A 22,468-nucleotide genomic window follows, 5' to 3' on the forward strand; every position below is an offset into this window, starting at 1 on the left:
ACCCAAAGTTGGGTCGCCTGAAAATTCTGTTGGGTCGCCTGTTTTTTTAACAAAAACATCTACTATTTGACTTTGTTTCGTAGTGTTATTATTTTATTTCCCAAGACTTTAAATTGTTGCCAAATAATAATTTTGTGACAACATGATGTGATAATGGGTAATTCTGTTAGTGACGTCATAAAATATGTGTTAGATCACTGTTGAGCGTCGTCTGGCGGATAATTTTCAGTTATAATGCTTTGAACCAGTTCTCAAGTTCGGGCTAAATGGAAATGTTTGGTCAATAAAACGATTATTATTAATTTATTTTTCAAAACTGGCATAGTAATTTTTAAAAAACTTTTGTGATTTAGAGACAAAAATACAACCAAAATAGTAAGAAGGTATGTCCATGGGTCGCGAGAGACTACAAAACAAAATTTTGGGAAGTATTTGGGTCGCGTCAAAAAAAGGTTGGGAACCACTGCTCTAGCGCATACAGTTAAAAATATGAATTCTGGGTTTTCAAAAACTCCTTTGAACTGAGTGACGTTATGAAGTGGTGTCCGTTTTTAGGTAAAACAAGTCGCGATTAACCATTTAAATAGAATAACTATCCAAACCTTCATTTGACTTGACTTGAGACTCGAACCCTTTTTGACTTGACTTTACTTAGGACTCGAACCCCTACTGACTTGACTTGACTTGACTTGAGACTCGACCATGGCGGACTCGACTAATAGGACTCCTTGCGCAACCTGCTAGAGTCACATCTACATCCTACCAAATTAACTGCGACAGGAAATATTGTTAAGTTTGTTAACTTAGTAAATAATTTGACTTGTTTGCGCGGCTTTGAGCTTGCACACACTATTGTGGCAATCGCCTCAAACTGATCAACAAGATTTCTATCCTAACCGGACAAAAGCTAAGGTTTGGTGATGTGGAACGACCGTCGACCGGTATGATTGCAGGAAGGTCATACGAAACGAAACATTTTTAGGCATTTATTTCATACAATCCAAAAGTTTTGTTTCGGCCGAATTTTTTCAAAACGTTCTAGCCTACTCTTGTTGCATTGATGGCGCATCATGTTGGAGGCGACTATTTTGTTATTTAAAGGTGTACATTAATTTATTTTTGTTTGGGTTCAAGGTAATTTTACTTAATTCACAGAATGGCAAGCTCTTGTTTGAGATTGTCATTTCACAGAAATTTATTTGACCAAACCAACAATTTGAAACAGATATTTTCTAAACGAAACTTCAGAAACCAATCATCTGTGCTCCAAAAAGGTAATCAGTTTTTTTCTGTTTTGTTTGTTCTCCTTAATATATTCATATTTAAAGGGAAACCCTACAAAAGTATAAATGTGGGTGTTCCAAAAGAGGTGCTGGAGAATGAAAGAAGAGTTGCTTTAACACCAGCTGGTGTAAAAATACTGTCCAAAATTGGATACAATGTCAACATTGAAAGTGGTGCAGGAAACTCTGCTGAATTTTCAGATGCTATGTATAAAGAATCTGGTGCTTCTATAACTGACAAAACTAAAGCACTAGGATCTGATATTGTTTTAAAGGTATGTTTACACTGTTCTGCTTATGTAATTGATTAAACAAGTAATGGTTTATATTAAGGTTCGTTCTCCCTTGTCTGAGGAAATCGAAATGATGAAACAGGACAGCACACTGTTTAGTTATGTTTATCCTGCTCAAAATCCTGCACTTCTTGACACATTTTCAAAAAACAAAATGACAGTATTTGCAATGGACCAAGTACCAAGAGTTACAATTGCACAAGTATGTTACATTTTTAATAGCTGGGATGTTGTGGGTAACAATAGATATTTAAGTATTACACTGTCACATGTTCACATAAAAAGTAGCAAGCTATTTAATATAGACAAATCCAGTTAATTACATACTATTTAATTGCATTATTAGTTTAATTGCATAGGATCAGGAATCTCAAACCGTATTCTGAAACCATAAACTATGTCCAACTGTTTTGAGGATTGTGAATCCTTTCAATTATATACTGTTTAATTGCATTTCCTGTTTAATTGTGTTAGAGTCAGGAATCTCAAACTATAGCCTTTCATTTGTTAAGATCATTGGTCAGGTAATTGTAAAACTAGAATAATGATATAAACTGTCTGTGGTCACAAGAGACTTACGTATGAGGGATATAGACAGCAGTCACATATAGTAACAGACTGAAAACTTTGATAATTGTAAAGTCATCCGTGGTGTATGATTGTGCCAGAATCACTATGCAATTAAATATCGGGCAAAGACATAGTATGTATAGATTGGCAGCAAATAGGAAAGCTATCTTATCCATGTCTTTGTTAAATGGTTCAGTACAAGCGGAAGTAAAAAACAAATGTGGTACTTTCACTATGAATGCTACTAACATCAATAGAAGTAGAGATGACTTGAGCATTTTGATGTTATCATATATCATCTATATCATATTTGAATTCAAATTACTTGACTATCATAATTTACATTGCAGTCTTTTGATGCCCTCAGCTCTATGGCAAACATCTCTGGCTACAAATCAGTGATATTGGCTGCAAACCAATTTGGTAGGTTTTTTACTGGACAAATAACAGCAGCTGGGAAAGTGCCACCTGCTAAGGTTTGAAAAGCTGCCTTTCTTTGGGTAAATGTGCTTGTAGATATATTTAAATATGCCGTAACTGCAGATTTTGGTAATTGGTGGGGGTGTGGCTGGTTTAGCAGCTGCAGGAACTGCAAAGTCTATGGGAGCTATTGTACGAGGATTCGATACAAGAGAAGCTGCCCTGGAACAATTCAAGTCATTAGGAGCTGAACCATTAAAGGTGGTGACAGAACTTTTAATAATTTTGGGTCCCCTTCCCTGAAGGGGACACATGTTGATTTTACTCGAATTGTTTTGTTTTTTGTTTTTTTCTGTTTGTTTTTTTGTTTTTCTTCCCAAAGTTTGTCCGACTCGTTTTGCCATCAAATGTTTGATGGGTTTGGATGAAACTTACACATATGGTAGATATAGTTATGTAGATGTGCATCCCAAATTTTGTGTGTTGATAAGCCCAGTATTTACCCCACTAACCCCCTAAAATGTTTTTTTCTTAATATCTAGGGTGAATCTGAGTTGGTATAGTTTATACTATACATAGTATTGTTATTTAAGCCCAGTGCCGATCACTGTGTTTTACCTTACAACACCCGACTTTCTCATGGTTATATCTTTAAATGCATTATTTTCAACTTTGCATGTGTGGGGACCCATGAGTTTCTGCCTGCAGAAACAACTAAGGTTATAAAAGACGGTGGCTAGTATGGGATCCAAAATAAAATAAGCATAGGAAATATATTAATGTTTTAAAATAGGTTATAGGGTATGTGCAACGACAAAATGTGCTAAGCCACCCTACTAGATATAAGTGTGATTCATGTATAGCTATTTGTGTATGTGGTTATTCATTATGTGGGGTGTAGCATCAATAAATTGCAAATATATGTGCAAAAAACACCTTCCTAGTGTTTAAACATTTGTGTTCAAGGTTGACATTGAGGAATCTGGTGATGGTGCTGGTGGATATGCAAAGGAAATGTCCAAAGAATTTATTGAAGCAGAAATGGCTTTGTTTGCAGAACAAGCCAAAGATGTTGACATCATCATAACAACTGCTTTGATACCAGGTTGCTTATCATTTTTCCTAAAGCTTTATTTTCTGAAAATTATGTATTTAGACCAAATACCTCCTGGGCGAATGAAATGACCGACACACAGGTCATAGTTTGGTGACCCCTGACATTACAACCAGAAAATAAAACAAACTTTCAGCCAATAAATGATATGACTGATATAAATATGATCATTTCAAATTGATTATTATGGGTCCCCTTGCATGAAGGGCGACCGTGCAACCGCATTTTTGCGCCCCTGGATTAAATTGAAAGTATTCTTCCTGTTCTTATGTACTGTTTTTTTGTAATTATATGACAATAATGATGCAAAAAGAATACGGACAGAACTTTTAAAGTTGGTTAAGTTTTTCCTTGAGAATCTAAAAATAACCAGGATGTTTGTTTACCATACATCTGCACAAACGTGTGTGTGGGGACCCATTCGTTTTTGCTTGCAAATACAATCATATGTATAGTAAATTGGTAAATATTTAGCAATGATTGTGCTCTATTTTTACTGTTACCAAATCGCATATGCATATGTGTGGGGACCCATTAGATTATGCTTGCAGAAACAATTATGTTATAAAGTGCCAGGAAAAAGATGGGACCCAACGAAATGTAGGTGCCAAATATATATCCATTATAAACATAGTAAATGGTATATGTGAAAACCACTATTCTAGTTTGTGTCTGTAATACTGTCTGGGTTTTCTAGGAAACAATTAGTATCTTAATAAATTCAAACCATATTTACTGTCACCAATTCGCATAAACTTGTGAGGGGGACCCATTAGTTTTTGCTTGCAAAAACAATCATGATAGTAGGTCAAATGGTTGCTATAGTAAGTTGGTAATAGGATATAGAATATATGAAATGGAAATATCACCTTTCCAGTTTTACAAGCTGTTGACATGTTTGTCAGGAAAACCTGCACCAAAACTAATTACAAAAGCCATGGTTGAATCTATGAAAAGTGGATCTGTTGTTGTCGATCTTGCTGCTGAAGCAGGTGGGAATTGTGAAGTAACCACACCTGGTGAAATGTGCAAGCACAATGTAAGTAAAGACTGTAAAACAGATGTCATGTGCCATTTATGTCAAATGATTTTCATTTTCAGGATGTTACCATCATTGGGTATACGGATCTTCCAAGTCGCCTGCCCACACAATCATCAACTCTATATTCCAACAATATGGTAAAGTTAATCAAAGCAATGAGTCCTGATTCTGAAGTCTTTAATTATGAATTTAAAGATGACTTTGGATATGGAAATATTGATCACGTAGTAAGTAGAAACAAGTTTTACGCTTGGCAAATCTTGTTTTTGGTTGGGATAGATATTACATGACTTGTAGATATAGGGACTCCATAGGCCCAGTTTCAATTCCAGTTTTAAAAACACATTATTATACTGCTGTTAACCATTAATAAAAATTTTAATTTCATATGCTCTTGTTTGATTTTGTCAAGGTACAAATTAGGGATGGGCCGAGCCGAGCCAGAACCCTACCGAGCATCACTGTTTTTAATGCTCGGTGCTCGGCCGAGCAGTTGCACAAACTGACCTGAGCGTTAAATTTGCATATTCTTGCCCTGCTAATACACATAACTAGTGTTCGAAATGGTTTCTATGAACAAAACTGAATGATTTTTCAAATGTATTAGATGGTGGAAAAAACATGTACTTCATGGGCCTGTACAGCTTAATACACCGCTAGTGATGTAAGAGACCTTGTAGAGCTAAAATGTAGATTTTTGTGAAGCACAATGCACCGAGCGTGCTCGGCCGAGCACCAAGCATTAATGTGAGATGCTTGGTGCTTGACCAAACAGAACATTTGCAGTTTTGGCACATCCCTAGGTACAAATACAAAGGTTCAAAATTGCTGTTTAAATTATGCCCAAGTATGGTTGTCGTATGATATAAAAAGTGAAAAAGGGAAATGTTTTCTGATTTTGAAAAAAATATCATAAAAAATAACTGCATGGTGAGACAGCATCTTTCTTGTGGAGATAATGTTTGTAGGTGAGAGGGTCTTGTGTTGTCCATGAAGGCAAACTTGCTTTTCCAAGTCCACAACCACAAAATGTTCCTCAAGCAACACCTGTTTCACCAAAGCCAACACAAGAAGCGGTTGAAGTTGCCACCTCACCTTTTAATGCAAAATTTAGGGAAGCTGCAGTTTATACCACAACAGGCATGTTAGCTATTAATATTGTAGATGATCTAATTTTTACAGACTTTCATTATGTGTTCCAGGTTTGGGTGGCTTAGTTGGTCTTGGTGTTCTTTCTCCCAGCTCAGCTGTCACTCAAATGATTACAACTTGTGGTGTGAGCATAATTGTTGGGTACCACACAGTGTGGGGTGTAGCCCCAGCATTGCACTCACCACTTATGTCTGTCACCAATGCCATATCAGGTCTCACAGCAGCAGGAGGTTTGTTTTTGATGGGTGGCGGTTTGTATCCACAAACAACAGCACAGGTATAATTTTATCTTCAGATTTTTAAGATTTATTTAGTTTTATTGCTTTTAACTTGCATTTAGACTTTGGCTCTTGCATCTACTTTTGTTTCCTCAATTAATATTTTTGGAGGCTTTCTTGTTACACAAAGAATGTTGGATATGTTCAAAAGGCCTGATGATCCCCCAGAACACAACTACCTTTATGCCATACCGGGGGCAGCCTACTTGGGAGCTTATTTGCTTGGTTCCCTAAATGGGGCTTCTAACCTTCATCAGGTACACAAATGTTTAGAACACCGACATACTAAAAGGTGTATGTGGCAAAACATCCATTTTCGGATTTTTCTATATACATCTATGATGTAGCATCGATTTTGTAATTGGAAACTTTGCCTTTATCATGATTATAAGATTACTACACTTTAAGTGTTTGGCTATCACAGTACAGACGAAGCCGGTTAATCGGATAGCAATTTGCCAAGTGTCTTGCCCGATGAACATTTTTTTTCTTCTGATTATCCAAATTCATTAGATTATGCTTGCAGAAACAATTATGTTATAAATTGCCAGGAAAAAGATAGGGACCCAATGAAATGTAGGTGCCACATATATATTCATTATAAATACATGGTATATGTGATACATCATTAAATATGATGTAGTATATATAAACAGGCAATATATAGGAAAACCACACTTCTAGTTATCGCATTGATATTGTTTGTGAAATAAAATCGTTTTGATTTTGAGGGGGGCGTTTATAAATTACGAATACGCAAAAGGGGCGGTGCAAGAAAAAAGGTTGAGAAACACTGATGCAATCGGTCAAATGTGTTTCAAAAAAGATCCGCAACACACAGTAAGAGAAGTTGATATGTTTTCACACACAATATTTCAAGAAAAAGGGGACACATATTGATTTTACTGGAATTTGTTTTTTGTTTTTCTTGTTTTTTCTTGTTTTTTTTTTCTTCCCAAAGTTTGTCCGACTCATTTTTCCATCAAATGTTTAATGGACTTGGATGAAATTTACACAGATGGAAGATATGGTTATGTAGATGTGCATTCCACTTTGTTTTTGTTGATAACCCCCAGTATTTACCCCGCTAGCCCCCTAAATTAGGTTATTTTCTGCCTAAAGTTTGTCTGACTCGTTTTTCCTTCAAATGTTTAATGGACTTGGATGAAATTTACACGGATGGTAGATATGGTTATGTAGATGTGCATCCCACTTTGTTTTTGTTGATAACCCCCAGTATTTAGCCCCGCTAGCCCCCTAAAATAGGTTATTTTCTGCCTAAAGTTTGTCCGACTAATTTTTCCATCAAATGTTTAATGGACTTGGATGAAATTTACACAGATGGAAGATATGGTTATGTAGATGTGCATTCCACTTTGTTTTTGTTGATAACCCCCAGTATTTACCCCGCTAGCCCCCTAAATTAGGTTTTTTTTTGACTAAAGTTTGTCCGACTAATTTTTCCATCAAATGTTTAATGGACTTGGATGAAATTTGCACGGATGGTAGATATGGTTATGTAGATGTACATACTAGTGATGCACCGAACCCGCCTAAAAAGGTTCGGGCCGAAACCGAATATTCGGCCATAAGGCCGAATAATTTCGGCCAAATCAGGCCAAACCTAAAATCCCCGTTTTTTTGGATGGTTTCAACTGAACCTTGTGTTGTTGATGCGAGTGAACTCAATTTTGACAAACTAAAATCACTTTCACAATGGGTAAACTTTACTAAACATCTAGTATTTTGCAGACAACGTGACTGGTATTTCATTGATACAACAAACAAAAGGTTAATTAATGATGTTTGGTATGGGCGTAATTGAAATTTTAAGGTCTTAATTCTATGCAATAAAAAAGTTCGGTTTCGGCCGAATTTTCAAAAAAGTTCGGGCCGAAACCGAAACATTGGAAAACAGCGGATTCGGCCGAAATGTTTCGGCCAACCGAAACTTCGGTGCATCACTAGTACATACCACTTTGTTTTTGTTGATAACCCCAGTATTTACCCCGCTAGCCCTTAAAATGGGTGAGTTTGTAAACAGTGTCAGAATTGGCTAAAATTTGGATAGCTTATAGAGTATGCCATTTATAGATGTCGATTGGTGTGTTCAACCATGTAGCCCCAACATTTACCCCACAAGCCCCCAAAGTGTAAAACGTATTTGTATGTTACTGGGCACCACAAACGAAAGATTTCTGTTGCTCAATAGTGTTACAAGGGCAAGCAGTTGTATGTTACTCGTTTGTGACTTTGTGGGTTGCTTGGTGAACATTTTTGTGCCATGGCAGTTAGGGGGTTGTTAACAGCCCTATGACATAAGAAACATTAACCTCAAAACACCTCTAGTGGTCGAAATTTTAAACATTGGCGGATTGGGCTGAAATTTTGCAGTGCTATTGATTGTGTCATTGAGGTTTCATATTTTTTTAGTTTGTGTGTCGGACCCCATTAGTTACCCTTCTAGCCCCCTAAAATGGTTCAGTTTTTTAAACAGTGTCGGGATTGGATAAAATTTGGGTAGTATGTGGACTATGCTATTTGTAGGTTTCAATTGATGTGTTTTACCTTGTAGCCCCAACATTTACTTAACTAGCCCCCTAAAATAAATGAACTTTTAAAAAACATCCTAATTATATGAAATTTGCAAAGTTTATTAAACATACTAAGTCCTCAAATGTTATGTTTTGCCCTGTACCACCACAACTTAACCAACTAATCTCTAAAATGTGTAACCCTTTTCACAATGTTCGAATTGAATGAAAATTGGACAGCTTGTAGAATTTGCTATTCATTTTTTGTTTTACCCCATTATGCCACTACTTACTCCTTCGTTTCTTTGAAAAAGAACATTAAATAGGACATACCAGTCACGATCACTGCGATTTACCTTAAACACTAAACAACACTAAACTTTCACATGGTTATCTCTTGAATGCATTATCTACAACTTTGCATGTGTGGGGACCCATGAGTTTCTGCTTGCAGAAACAACTAAGGTTATAAAAGACAGTGGATGGTATGGGACCCAATAGAAAATAAGCATAGGAAATATATCAATGTTTTAAAATAGGTTATAGTTTATATGCACGGGCAATATGTGCTAAGCCACCCTTCTAGTTTTGATTAAAACATGTTGCAGATGATGTACTTTATATCTGGGCTATGCTGCGTGGGTGCACTTGGAGGACTTTCAAAGCAGACAACAGCTCGTGCTGGCAATGCGTTGGGTATCATTGGTGTATCAGGTGGCCTTGCTGCAACCCTTGGTTGCATTGCCCCCTCAAGCGAACTTCTCACACAAATGGTAGCTGCGATGGGCATGGGAGGAATTGCAGGTAACAATGTGTTTTTTCAGTGACTGAAAGGTTGGCACTTAAATCCCAGTGTTCTGTTTGTACATTTTTTTTCAATTAAATCTTAGGTGTAATGAGTAAAAATAATATGTCATGTTATTCAGGATTGACCATTGCCAAGAAAATAGAAATAACATCCCTTCCACAACTGGTTGCTGCATTTCACAGCCTTGTGGGCCTGGCAGCTGTTATGACTTGCATTGCTGAGTACATGATTGAGTACCCACACCTGGCTGAAAGTGACATGGGCAATATGATCAAGTTTGTTGCCTACTTGGGGACGTACATAGGTGGTGTGACGTTTACTGGCTCACTTGTTGCTTATGGAAAATTGCAAGGTAAAACTTTCATAATGATTTTGTGACAATGTAATAATGATTGCTTTATCAGGAATCCTGAATTCTGCTCCACTTATTCTACCTGCAAGACATGTTCTTAACCTTGGATTGTTGTCTGGAAGCTTTCTTCCAATGGTGCCATTTATGTTGGACAACTCCTACTCTACAGGCCTTACCTGTCTTGGTTCAACAGCAGCTTTGTCAACCATTATGGTTTGTAACATAAACACATTACATTCTCCAAGTTCTAAATCAAAAATGTTTTGTTTCAGGGTGTCACCCTAACTGCAGCCATTGGTGGTGCTGACATGCCTGTAGTGATCACAGTGTTAAACAGCTACTCTGGTTGGGCTTTGTGTGCTGAAGGATTTCTTTTAAACAACAACTTGCTGACAATTGTTGGCGCTCTGATTGGTTCCTCTGGTGCCATTCTTTCATACATTATGTGTGTGGTAGGTCATCCCTTTTTCATAAAATTGTACTTAACATTATATTTGGTTCTTTTTGGCTTTGGTAAAATATTTTGCCAATTACTCCACAAGCTTCCTAAAATGTGTGAAATTTGAAACATACATAAGTACTAGTAATGTGTGGGAACCAAATAAACAGGTTTTAAAAAACGTTGCCGAGTTTGGGATCCAATGTTAAACAACATAATGGACGTGTTAGCATTTGACACTTTTCCTACAACTAAAATCTCCTATTTTTGCTATTTTTTCCCTTGCTTTAGTGTCTGTCTGTCTCTTATTTTTACCAATCTGTAAAATAGGAGTAGTGCATTGGCAATTTCTCTTGAACCTTTTCCAAATTGATCTGTATCTTCAGGCAATGAATCGTTCATTGATGAACGTTATTCTCGGAGGATATGGTACTAGTACCACAGGAGGTGGGAAACCAATGGAAATTACAGGCACACATACTGAGGTCAATATTGATGAAACTGTTGACATGATCAGAGATGCTGAAAACATAATCATTGTTCCAGGTAAGAAATGTACAGTGGTTTTACTTGTTGGCATTAAAAGCTCATTTTTTGTGGTTTACAGGTTACGGATTGTGTGTTGCAAAAGCACAATATCCAATTGCAGACATGGTTAGCATTCTGACGAAAGCTGGCAAAGATGTTAGGTAGTGTGTGTATGATTTTGACATACTTTTGTTGGCCTTGAATGTTATGGGTCCCCTTCCCTGAAGTGGTCTGTATTTTTTTCAGTTAAACGCTGGTTTGTAACGCTCGTTTGGTTAAGTAAGTGCTTCAAATTTATTTAAATTTGGATAGATGTTAGTTGAAAATGCTGTACAGGCGTTTTCGTCCACCAGGTTGCATACTTAACAAAAATGTCATTCATCTGGTGTAATGTTAAACAAAAATACTAGTTGTTTCTATCCATAACTTGTATTTTCGCTGACGTTTCGCCCACCAGATCGGTAGGGCTTCATCAGAGCAAAGATGTTAGTTATTAATCCGAAATTGATCCTCCTGAAGTTTGAGCCCGAATGACCCAGCGGTTCACCCACAGGCCCCAAAACGTAAAATTTTTAAAACGGCTGTACTGATTAAAGTACATCTTGTAGGAGTTCTGTGCTTTGTTGGTTGGTGCAATGTAAGGCTTTCTAAAGAATTAATCGGAAACTTTTAATAGGATTCACCCCTTAAACCCCAAAATATTCGTTTCTGTCTAACGCTCGTTTGGTCAAGTTTAATGTGCTGAAATTGTACACAATTTTTTGCGGTAGGTTATTCGTTTAGTATTTAAAATTTTGCCTTAATCGGCAAAATATTAACCTTTGCAGCCCATAATATGTGTACACTGTCAGGCAGACAGAAGTCCCAAGGGAGTAATTCACTGGTTTACGATAAAGGCGTTTTAGTGCAGAGCGGGAGGGCTCAGCTTGCCGTACGAACAGACGTTTTACGAGACAGTGATTCGGTGATTTGAAATCAGCTGTTTTTGCGCAGCAATGCTAAGTCGTTTTATTAAGTCATCACGCGCACTTTCAGCGAAGGTTTCACACCATGATTTAAACTCGATAAACAGGCTTCAGTTTCGTACGTTATAACTTATGTCAAGCAAAACTTTGTTGATCAACATAAAGATAAAAAAATAAACTTGACTATTTCGTAAGCCGCGATAAGTGGTCTTTAAATTCTCGTTGTCAGCTTGGCAGCAGCATGACCATGGGTCACTAAAGGTCAACTTGTAACACAGTTACGAACGAACATTTAGTCATAATGTCGCTACTCTATTTTTGACAAATCAATTCAAGATTCAATACTTTAGTCATGTATAAATTAGGCAAAACGATATTGTTGAACACTAAGGACTGTGTGCTATTAAAAACGGTGTCAAAAGGTCAAACGGTCTTTCTGCGTCTGTGAGAGGTTACTACTGGTCAATGGTACTCGTTTTGCGAAACAAAGTAAAGTGAAAAACAATTTGTTACGTATACCTTTGTGGCAAATTGCTTTTAAATTTATAGTGTCTGTAATATAACGGTTAAGGCTTTTGTAGGAAAATTTGCGTTTAAAAACTGACCTTGCACCATAATATCTAGGTCAAAGCAAGAAATCAAATTGAAAGTATTTTTTTCGTCCCCTTTTTACTGTTTTTGTAATTAAATGACAATAATGCTGCAAAAAGAATACTGATAAAACTTTTTTGGGTTAATGCTTTCTAATAGTTTTCCTTAAAAATCTAAAAATAACGCAACATTTGTTTACCGTAAATCAGGGGTGGGCAACATACGGCCCGCGGGCCGGATCCGGCCCGCGACGGGATTTTGAGCGGCCCGCGGACAGTTTCCGGTATTACATGATAATGTGGCCCGCGGCCACAGTCTGCCGCAATCCCCCATCACTTGCTTTCTACGTCAAATTACAGTTGTAACGCTCCCCAATAGCAAAAAAATTTCCCGCCGTTGTTACCATTGCACCATACGTCCATTGTTACGACATAACTACCAACCTTGTGTGTGTCCTACTTTAACGGTTTTCTTTGTTTCCACACGTATAGCCTAGTTCAGGCTTCAGGGGTGGGGAACCTGCGGCCTAAAGGCCACATGCGGCCTTTCAGGGCACTAAGTGCGGCCTTCGATGGCAAAATACATTTTTAAGATGTTGATATAACCGACTGCACCAGGCGCTGAAAAAAAATAGACAGAAACGTATTTTTGACTTTATTGCAGATTATTTTTTGATTAGTTCCAGGGCAGCGGTTTTCAAACAAGACCCATGTGGTCCCATAGTGGTACATAAAGCGATTTCCATAGTTAGGACTACCAAAAACTCCAGGTTCAGCAATTTCTAGGTTAAATAAACCCTGAATGTTGTAGTGAAGATGAAAATGTAGTGAGGAATTTTAATTAGCTGGGACCGTAAGTCCTACAAACTACGAGGAAATAGCAAAACGACCATTCTGTAAGTCAAAAAGCTTGAACATCACTGCCCTTGGCCTGGGAAATAGTCTATGCGGCCTACACGAGTGTCGATAAATCGTTAGGTAGCTTTTATAAACAAAAAGGTTCCCCACCACTGGTTTAGGTGGTCAAAAATCCGTTTTAAATCACTGGATAAATACGCGATTAATGTATCGATTCAGGAATCCGGCCCGCCAAGTACTTCATTTTCCCATATCAGGCCCGCCGACTGGAGAAGTTGCCCGCCCCTGCCGTAAATCCACACAAACATGCATATGGGGACCCATTCGTTTTTTTTTACAAAAACAATCCTATGTGTAGATCAAATGATGTGTATAGTAAATTGGTGAATATGATATAGAATATATAAAATAGAAGTATATTAGAAAGCCACCTTTCTAGTTATGTAATGTATTTTTAAGGTTTGGTATCCACCCTGTGGCAGGAAGAATGCCAGGCCAACTAAATGTACTTTTAGCTGAAGCCGGAGTTCCTTATGATGTGGTACTGGAAATGGATGAAATTAATGATGATTTTCCAGGTAAGACAGTGATTTTCAAAAATCTGTAGATGCAACTATGCTCTTGGATTGAAAAGCCTAATAAACACCAAATTTTTAGAGACTGATTTGGTTCTGGTAATTGGAGCAAATGACACTGTCAATTCTGCAGCTCAAGAAGATCCAAACTCTATTATTGCTGGAATGCCAGTGTTGGAAGTATGGAAATCAAAACAGGTACAGTAATAGGTTGGAAAAGTTATATTTGGAGTGGTTCACTGACAACTACCTATTACTTTCTAATTTACTTGGTTAAGAGTGCCGATATTATGGTAACATCAAAATCTTGTGGGTTTTGTTCTAAACACCTTGGATGCTCAGTTTATTAGCATCAGCTGGTGGGGAAACAAGTGGGCCGGTTGCGGTTAAGTATTTTAGAACGTTTGACCACAGAACCTCTGCTAGTCCCCTAAAATGGGGTCAAATATTTTAATAATCGTCGAATTGTGACCCTTGACAGACATCTGTAATTTCGGCGGGATGTTGTAACCTTGATACGATCGCTATATCATGTTAAAAACGCCCAAGACTACAGGCCAACTTAACACTTACATAATCATTTGTCTGTCAGGTGGTTGTGATGAAACGTTCTCTGGGCGTTGGATACGCAGCAGTGGACAATCCCGTATTTTACAAACCGAACACATCTATGCTGTTAGGTGACGCGAAGAAGACATGTGATGCATTGCACAGCGGCCTACAATCGTGATGGCGTACAAAATTTAGCCCTCTTTTATTGTTTTAGCGTGTGCCTTTTCTATCAACTCTTGTGTGAGCTAAAGTAATGGTTTTGAAATACTGTATGAAACAAGTAGTAAATATTTGTACTGTGTTTTATTTGATCCGCCTATTAGGAATGCAATTGTGCGTCGATTTCGAACTTTGTGCCAAGATTCTTTACCTTATACGTGAAACTTTAGCCATCTATGATGTAAACCCAACAAACGTGTGGTGTGCTGGTGAATACTTCATCATCGTGTGTTTTTATTGTGTAATCACATCGTGCTGTGATGCCAATTTTAGACCAATTGTTGATGAAATAAAACGAAATGAATAACATTATACAACCGTTTATGTCGTAATTGTGCAGGAAAAAGAAGTTAATGTTTGTTTTACCCAGTGTGTAGGTTGTGGTCACCAAAAATCGTTTGTTGGTATGTTGTACTTCCGGTCCGGTTCCTTCCACTACACATATGAGATAACACTGGCATGGAGGAAAAAACGCGCGATGGTTTTACAGAAACTGTCATCACGGTGTCTTGCACGTCACGAGTCCAAGTAGGGAAAGTCCCAAAGATCAAAGGTGGTTGCGTTTGCCATTCGGGTGGCTGACCCTCATCTGTTTCACTGTCAGAATCGGAACATAAATCCACAACTTCGACGACTGCCGAATTCTGTAACAGTTTAAATTGCATGGTTTACCACTTAAAAAACCTGTTTGGGTATAGGTTACACATTTTTCTCTACCCGGCCGTGGTTAATGCTGAACACTGATTCAATAGTAGGAAGAACTGGAGATTGAAATTTTGGCAGGAGCCACATGTCCTGAGTTGTTGATTTAGACTGTGTGATTTCTGTAAACAAATGGTATTTTCCTACGCTTTACGGTTAAAACTTTGCGTTTAAGCAAACAAGAATCATCAATAAAGTGCTTTACATACCCTTTTCGGCCAACAAATTTAAACCAACATCAGCTATGGTATCGCTTATTGATCCTGCATGTGATGTTTTCTGGCAGTCGCTTGATGTGAAAATGGAGGAAAATAAATGATAAACATCTGTTGGCGATTCCTCAGAAATAAAGCTGTTCTCGTCTGTATCCGTTTCAGACATTTGCGAACACCAGGAATCGAGCGAAGGTGGACCAAATGATTGCGGACTGTCCAAACTTCTTGCTTCCCTCCCCCCTTGGCCTGGGAAATAGTCTATGCGGCCTACACGAGTGTCGATAAATCGTTAGGTAGCTTTTATAAACAAAAAGGTTCCCCACCACTGGTTTAGGTGGTCAAAAATCCGTTTTAAATCACTGGATAAATACGCGATTAATGTATCGATTCAGGAATCCGGCCCGCCAAGTACTTCATTTTCCCATATCAGGCCCGCCGACTGGAGAAGTTGCCCGCCCCTGCCGTAAATCCACACAAACATGCATATGGGGACCCATTCGTTTTTTTTTACAAAAACAATCCTATGTGTAGATCAAATGATGTGTATAGTAAATTGGTGAATATGATATAGAATATATAAAATAGAAGTATATTAGAAAGCCACCTTTCTAGTTATGTAATGTATTTTTAAGGTTTGGTATCCACCCTGTGGCAGGAAGAATGCCAGGCCAACTAAATGTACTTTTAGCTGAAGCCGGAGTTCCTTATGATGTGGTACTGGAAATGGATGAAATTAATGATGATTTTCCAGGTAAGACAGTGATTTTCAAAAATCTGTAGATGCAACTATGCTCTTGGATTGAAAAGCCTAATAAACACCAAATTTTTAGAGACTGATTTGGTTCTGGTAATTGGAGCAAATGACACTGTCAATTCTGCAGCTCAAGAAGATCCAAACTCTATTATTGCTGGAATGCCAGTGTTGGAAGTATGGAAATCAAAACAGGTACAGTAATAGGTTGGAAAAGTTATATTTGGAGTGGTTCACTGACAACTACCTATTACTTTCTAATTTACTTGGTTAAGAGTGCCGATATTATGGTAACATCAAAATCTTGTGGGTTTTGTTCTAAACACCTTGGATGCTCAGTTTATTAGCATCAGCTGGTGGGGAAACAAGTGGGCCGGTTGCGGTTAAGTATTTTAGAACGTTTGACCACAGAACCTCTGCTAGTCCCCTAAAATGGGGTCAAATATTTTAATAATCGTCGAATTGTGACCCTTGACAGACATCTGTAATTTCGGCGGGATGTTGTAACCTTGATACGATCGCTATATCATGTTAAAAACGCCCAAGACTACAGGCCAACTTAACACTTACATAATCATTTGTCTGTCAGGTGGTTGTGATGAAACGTTCTCTGGGCGTTGGATACGCAGCAGTGGACAATCCCGTATTTTACAAACCGAACACATCTATGCTGTTAGGTGACGCGAAGAAGACATGTGATGCATTGCACAGCGGCCTACAATCGTGATGGCGTACAAAATTTAGCCCTCTTTTATTGTTTTAGCGTGTGCCTTTTCTATCAACTCTTGTGTGAGCTAAAGTAATGGTTTTGAAATACTGTATGAAACAAGTAGTAAATATTTGTACTGTGTTTTATTTGATCCGCCTATTAGGAATGCAATTGTGCGTCGATTTCGAACTTTGTGCCAAGATTCTTTACCTTATACGTGAAACTTTAGCCATCTATGATGTAAACCCAACAAACGTGTGGTGTGCTGGTGAATACTTCATCATCGTGTGTTTTTATTGTGTAATCACATCGTGCTGTGATGCCAATTTTAGACCAATTGTTGATGAAATAAAACGAAATGAATAACATTATACAACCGTTTATGTCGTAATTGTGCAGGAAAAAGAAGTTAATGTTTGTTTTACCCAGTGTGTAGGTTGTGGTCACCAAAAATCGTTTGTTGGTATGTTGTACTTCCGGTCCGGTTCCTTCCACTACACATATGAGATAACACTGGCATGGAGGAAAAAACGCGCGATGGTTTTACAGAAACTGTCATCACGGTGTCTTGCACGTCACGAGTCCAAGTAGGGAAAGTCCCAAAGATCAAAGGTGGTTGCGTTTGCCATTCGGGTGGCTGACCCTCATCTGTTTCACTGTCAGAATCGGAACATAAATCCACAACTTCGACGACTGCCGAATTCTGTAACAGTTTAAATTGCATGGTTTACCACTTAAAAAACCTGTTTGGGTATAGGTTACACATTTTTCTCTACCCGGCCGTGGTTAATGCTGAACACTGATTCAATAGTAGGAAGAACTGGAGATTGAAATTTTGGCAGGAGCCACATGTCCTGAGTTGTTGATTTAGACTGTGTGATTTCTGTAAACAAATGGTATTTTCCTACGCTTTACGGTTAAAACTTTGCGTTTAAGCAAACAAGAATCATCAATAAAGTGCTTTACATACCCTTTTCGGCCAACAAATTTAAACCAACATCAGCTATGGTATCGCTTATTGATCCTGCATGTGATGTTTTCTGGCAGTCGCTTGATGTGAAAATGGAGGAAAATAAATGATAAACATCTGTTGGCGATTCCTCAGAAATAAAGCTGTTCTCGTCTGTATCCGTTTCAGACATTTGCGAACACCAGGAATCGAGCGAAGGTGGACCAAATGATTGCGGACTGTCCAAACTTCTTGCTTCCCTCCCCCCTTCCTTAAAATTGCATCTTTCTTGGCCAATGTTAGTTGATGCATAGTTTTCAAGCTTAAACGGCATGCCTTTTACTTCGCAGTCAGTTTTTTTGACAAGGCCAAGGTATGAATAAAGATCTTGTTTAGAATAAATATCTGACCCATGGGTTTTCTCCTGGCTCACCTAAAAAGCAACACAATAAACTGTTTTACCTTTCCTTTGTTTTGAAAAAGACCGCTCCGTAAAAAAATCAGACGAATCTATCATCAGATATTGTTTTTAGAATCAATATCCACGCTAACCAACAAATTTGTATGATTAGTTCACTTTGGTCATTAGCGTTTTTGTATTTGCCGCATATGCAACTGTCATGCTTGCCATTTTGTGTAATAGCATGACTTGCAGTGTAGCGACTATCAAACCGACCAGCCGCTACTAATTTTTTTCCTTTACTTCCTTGCGTTCAGACGACAACATTGCAACTATCGGAAATTCCTAGCTATATTGGACGCGTATGGTTTACGAGTTTTTTGCACCACCAACAAATACATTAAATATGGGTATTTAGGGTCAAACGTGTAAATGTGTCAAATGCAAAACTTTGATGTAAAATTTCTAAAACAGGCCAATATGAGTTTAAAAAAGGATTAAACGGATTAAAAAAGTATGGGTGTTTTTAAACACATTTAAAACGCGTTGTAGTGGTGTGTTCTAAAAGTATGTTGGACAATCACATACTGCCGAAATCTTTGGAACAGTGCAATCTCCTCGAAGTTAATCATTGGGCAAATAATATTCCAAAATTGCTGGATGCAGATTTCCAGGCATAAGAACTTTTAGAAGACATGGCAGAAACATCATTTTACCCTAGACTATGGGCGTACCTGTTACGAAGGCCTATTTGCACCCATAACTTGCAGGCTATATACGTTTAGTTAACTTACCAAGGCAACTGTTTTAAGTTTAGTTTGTTGAAACTGATATTCGTTTGTAAAAGTATGCAATGCACATGCCCCGCTTTCATTGTGCTTCTTACTCTGCAATCTAAAAACAACGTGTTATCACTTTCCATATTCAATTGATAATACGTAGTGAGACCGTGATCAATACCGCAGCTTTGTAGTTTCTTTTTTCCTATTCAAAGTACGCGTACTAGCCCATGTTGAAATTTTAAAAAAGTTGGGTCGCTTGCGGTTTCTGCAAAATCCTTGTTTCCCAACATCTGCAAAAACGAACTAAGCGTCTTATCTCTTAAGATGTGTATCTGAATGTTTTACCTGCAACCTTTATTTCGCCACTGTTACAAGATTTAGACGACAGGATTTTCCACACCCCATGTTCATCACACCTTATAAAATTTGGGCTATTTGACAGCCGAAAGTTAATACATTGGGTAAACGTCTTCAGGGTTTTAAAATAGGGAAACCTGTGGGCAAATGTAAGGTACACTAAGTGTTATTCCAACAAACCTGAAACACTATTACTTGTTAGATATCCAAGCTGTAATTTCTCGCAGATGTAATTGGTCACACTCCAACTGCGAAAACGCCTCTTCAATCAAAGATTGGTAACTTCTTTGTGGTCTTAATATTGGCTCGTCTTTAGCGTTCTCCAATCGACCGCTATTAAATGTTTTCAATTTAAAAACTAGCTTCAAACTACCTTCTTTAGGACGAACGGCTTCCACGATTCGTTGGCTGCAAAGGTCATCTGTAAGTTTAATTGTTTTTTTAATTCTTTTCGTACTATTATACGCCAAATTCTGATCTCTTATGCTTTGCAGTGACATCGATAAGTTCAACCAACAAACTGCTGTTATCAGATAATAGCTTCTTTTTTTTCACGAGGTTCGAACCCAGAACACTCCCGGGGACGAATCTCGATCAAGGTTCTTTTTTAAGTCGGTATGTTGGTCAAGCGCGCCAGACCATTCGGCCAAGTTCCTGCCCCATCAGATAATAGCTTAACCCAGCGGTTCTCAAACTGTGCGTCGCGACGCCCTGGTGCGTCGTTTCAATTTTCCAAAGGCGTCGCAGTATATTTCCGTTTCGTAACTTTTAGTTATTGTATCAATAAACACAACTTTAATTATAAGTTTCTTAATTAACTTTTATTTGCTGGTGCGTCGCAAGTCCAGAAAACTTTTCCAGAGGCGTCGCAACAAAAAAGTTTGAGAACCACTGGCTGAACCGAAACAGACAACAACCGCGATATAAAAAAACAACGCCACAAACATCATTTTAAGCAGCCCCTGTCACACCGGGTATATTTTGCTCCGAAAAAAAAACATGAACATCATAAGAATGCCAACACCCCCAAAGCACAGTGAAGATGGATAAAAGCACATGAAAGATGGTGTAGCACTTTGCATTTCACTACCACACAATAAAAAAAATTAATATAATGAAAAATGTGCATCATGAGGCTTTATATTACGTAACAATGCTGGGACAACTTGTTGTCAAACGACACCTTTAATCAGTGGCGGGATTCAAATTTTTTGTCAGCCGATTTTATCACAAAAGTCATATGTTCTGTTACAAAAAGTCCATTGACAGTAACCAGTAATGCTAACCGGTTCGCTGATCTCATAAAATTTCGTGAGAAGGTTCTGTAGAACCGGTGCGAACCGGCTGAATCCCACCACTGCCTTTAAATCAAAAGTGTCCGATGTTCAGCGTTACTCAAACGTGTTTTTCTACGATTTTCATTCCAACCTGAACAGTTGACGTCACAAACAGTAAATATTATCTCTAATATGCTATGTGATTTAATAGAACTGCATGTTTTTAGGATTGCGCAAAAGAAAAAAACTTGTTTGTATACCTTCTAATATCATCTTTGATGATCTAATGGTGATGGCAGGGACTTCACAATTTGGAGGCAAAGTCTGTTATTGGACTTGGTTACACATCTATTAAGCAATTTATGTTTATTTTAAATAAATATAAGACTAAAACTAATCAAAAACACTAAAAACGCGCACGTGTCAATTTTGTGTGTGCCAAATTTCACGCAACTTGAATCACTTACACTTACTTGTTTATTTCAAGCGACAGTAGCCTTTTCACACGTCAAAAGTTCCTCAAAACGTTTTGATAAATTCCTTCTATATTATTTTCGATAAAACACACTCAATATTTGTTGTTCTACAACATTACCAACTTTCATCATCTACGCGTTTAAATGAAACAGCGAGTGCAAAGATTTTCTTACCCCTAGTTGCTGCTGTACAATATATTTTTCTTTCATTATCACCATCAAAAATATTTGGACTTTCAAGTTAAACCACAATATGATGTGTTCTGCAAAGCATTATTTTGTATCAAAGGACATTGTTTCAAGTTCTCAAACAATGGGTATACAAAGCATCTTAGAGCCAAAATGTTTTGACGCAAATCGACTTTCCAAACAGAAATGACACTGCATGGCAGCCCAATAAAAAGGTTTAATACAACTAGTGACATAAATCAGTTTTATTCGTTTTTGTGCCGACGTCCAACGTATTTTTAAACTTTGTGTATTCTGTGCAAGGTACGCACCGTTTTTACATGCCATAGTTACACAAAATTCTTGTAGAATTCGTAACACTGGTCTTGTTGATTGGTAACATTGGTAACACTGAGCATCCGAGCATACTAACATTGCTGTCACAAATCAGGCTCACTGGAGTGGAGCACACAATCAAGTATAGATGCAACCGTTAACAAGACGTTTATTATGGTTTTGGATTTGTCAATAAAACTTTACTAACGCAAAAACGTTGGAGGTGAGTTTCCATGGCACCCCACAATAATTTTAGGTTTCCTAATTAGGCACAGTTCGACAGAATTAAAACTATATTGCATCGCTTGTTTTCATGATTTAATGGTACCGAAAACGCAGACTACATTATCAGTTTGGTGCTAAATTGTTGTTAACCAGCTTTCTAAGGGTCTTTGAGGTCTGATAAATTAACGATGAGCAAGTTTTGTTTCGAGTGTGGTTACTTAAGGCAGGGATGTCAAACTCGTGGGGGTTCGGGGGCCACATTGCAGTTGGAAAATTATGCGCATGTGATTTTTAATCTATTTTTTACACTCATACTTAACGCCTATTTTTAGTTAGAGCACTGGTTCTCAATCTTATACGGATCGCGTACTCTGACAACTTTATCTGTCGCTGCGTACCACCTAAACCAGTGGTTCCCAGTCATTTTTTAGTCGCATACCCTTTTTATAAATTGTGTAGGTATGCAGACTCCAACTGGATTTACCGCAGGTCTTTGATACTAAACATATTTCCCTTTATGGACCTCCTGAACCATCTCACGGACGCCTT

General features: G+C 37.9%; 4 protein-coding genes across 4 annotated transcripts; 2 read left to right on the forward strand and 2 right to left on the reverse strand.

Moving 5' to 3' along the window:
- Positions 1-1,099: 1,099 nt before the first annotated feature.
- On the forward strand, positions 1,100-14,889 carry LOC145222590 (NAD(P) transhydrogenase, mitochondrial-like). Its single transcript, XM_080088745.1, has 20 exons — positions 1,100-1,274; positions 1,329-1,558; positions 1,617-1,778; positions 2,497-2,622; positions 2,690-2,827; positions 3,533-3,671; positions 4,586-4,719; positions 4,782-4,949; positions 5,691-5,862; positions 5,925-6,151; positions 6,215-6,409; positions 9,295-9,490; positions 9,613-9,846; positions 9,899-10,059; positions 10,119-10,298; positions 10,672-10,831; positions 10,893-10,974; positions 13,686-13,804; positions 13,884-13,999; positions 14,394-14,889. The coding sequence occupies exons 1-20, from the start codon at positions 1,157-1,159 to the stop codon at positions 14,529-14,531; spliced, it is 3,195 nt and encodes a 1,064-aa protein (XP_079944871.1). The 5' UTR covers positions 1,100-1,156; the 3' UTR covers positions 14,532-14,889.
- LOC145222591 (uncharacterized) lies at positions 14,787-16,063 on the reverse strand. The gene is made up of 3 exons (XM_080088746.1): positions 15,484-16,063; positions 15,290-15,396; positions 14,787-15,216 (listed from the first exon to the last, which is right to left on the reverse strand). The coding sequence occupies exons 1-3, from the start codon at positions 15,653-15,655 to the stop codon at positions 14,935-14,937; spliced, it is 561 nt and encodes a 186-aa protein (XP_079944872.1). The 5' UTR covers positions 15,656-16,063; the 3' UTR covers positions 14,787-14,934.
- A 25-nt stretch (positions 16,064-16,088) lies between these two features.
- LOC145222592 (NAD(P) transhydrogenase, mitochondrial-like) lies at positions 16,089-17,325 on the forward strand. The gene is made up of 3 exons (XM_080088747.1): positions 16,089-16,240; positions 16,320-16,435; positions 16,830-17,325. Exons 1-3 carry the CDS (start codon positions 16,150-16,152, stop codon positions 16,965-16,967), a joined length of 345 nt encoding a protein of 114 aa, XP_079944873.1. The 5' UTR covers positions 16,089-16,149; the 3' UTR covers positions 16,968-17,325.
- Positions 17,223-20,987, reverse strand: LOC145223463 (uncharacterized). Its single transcript, XM_080089885.1, has 6 exons — positions 20,975-20,987; positions 19,633-19,858; positions 19,093-19,192; positions 17,920-18,331; positions 17,726-17,832; positions 17,223-17,652 (listed from the first exon to the last, which is right to left on the reverse strand). Exons 1-6 carry the CDS (start codon positions 20,985-20,987, stop codon positions 17,371-17,373), a joined length of 1,140 nt encoding a protein of 379 aa, XP_079946011.1. The 3' UTR covers positions 17,223-17,370.
- Positions 20,988-22,468: the final 1,481 nt, after the last annotated feature.

The sequence above is a fragment of the Phallusia mammillata genome, chromosome 4, assembly GCF_965637545.1.
Source record: "Phallusia mammillata chromosome 4, kaPhaMamm4.hap1.1, whole genome shotgun sequence".
NCBI classification, from domain to species: Eukaryota; Metazoa; Chordata; class Ascidiacea; order Phlebobranchia; family Ascidiidae; genus Phallusia; species Phallusia mammillata.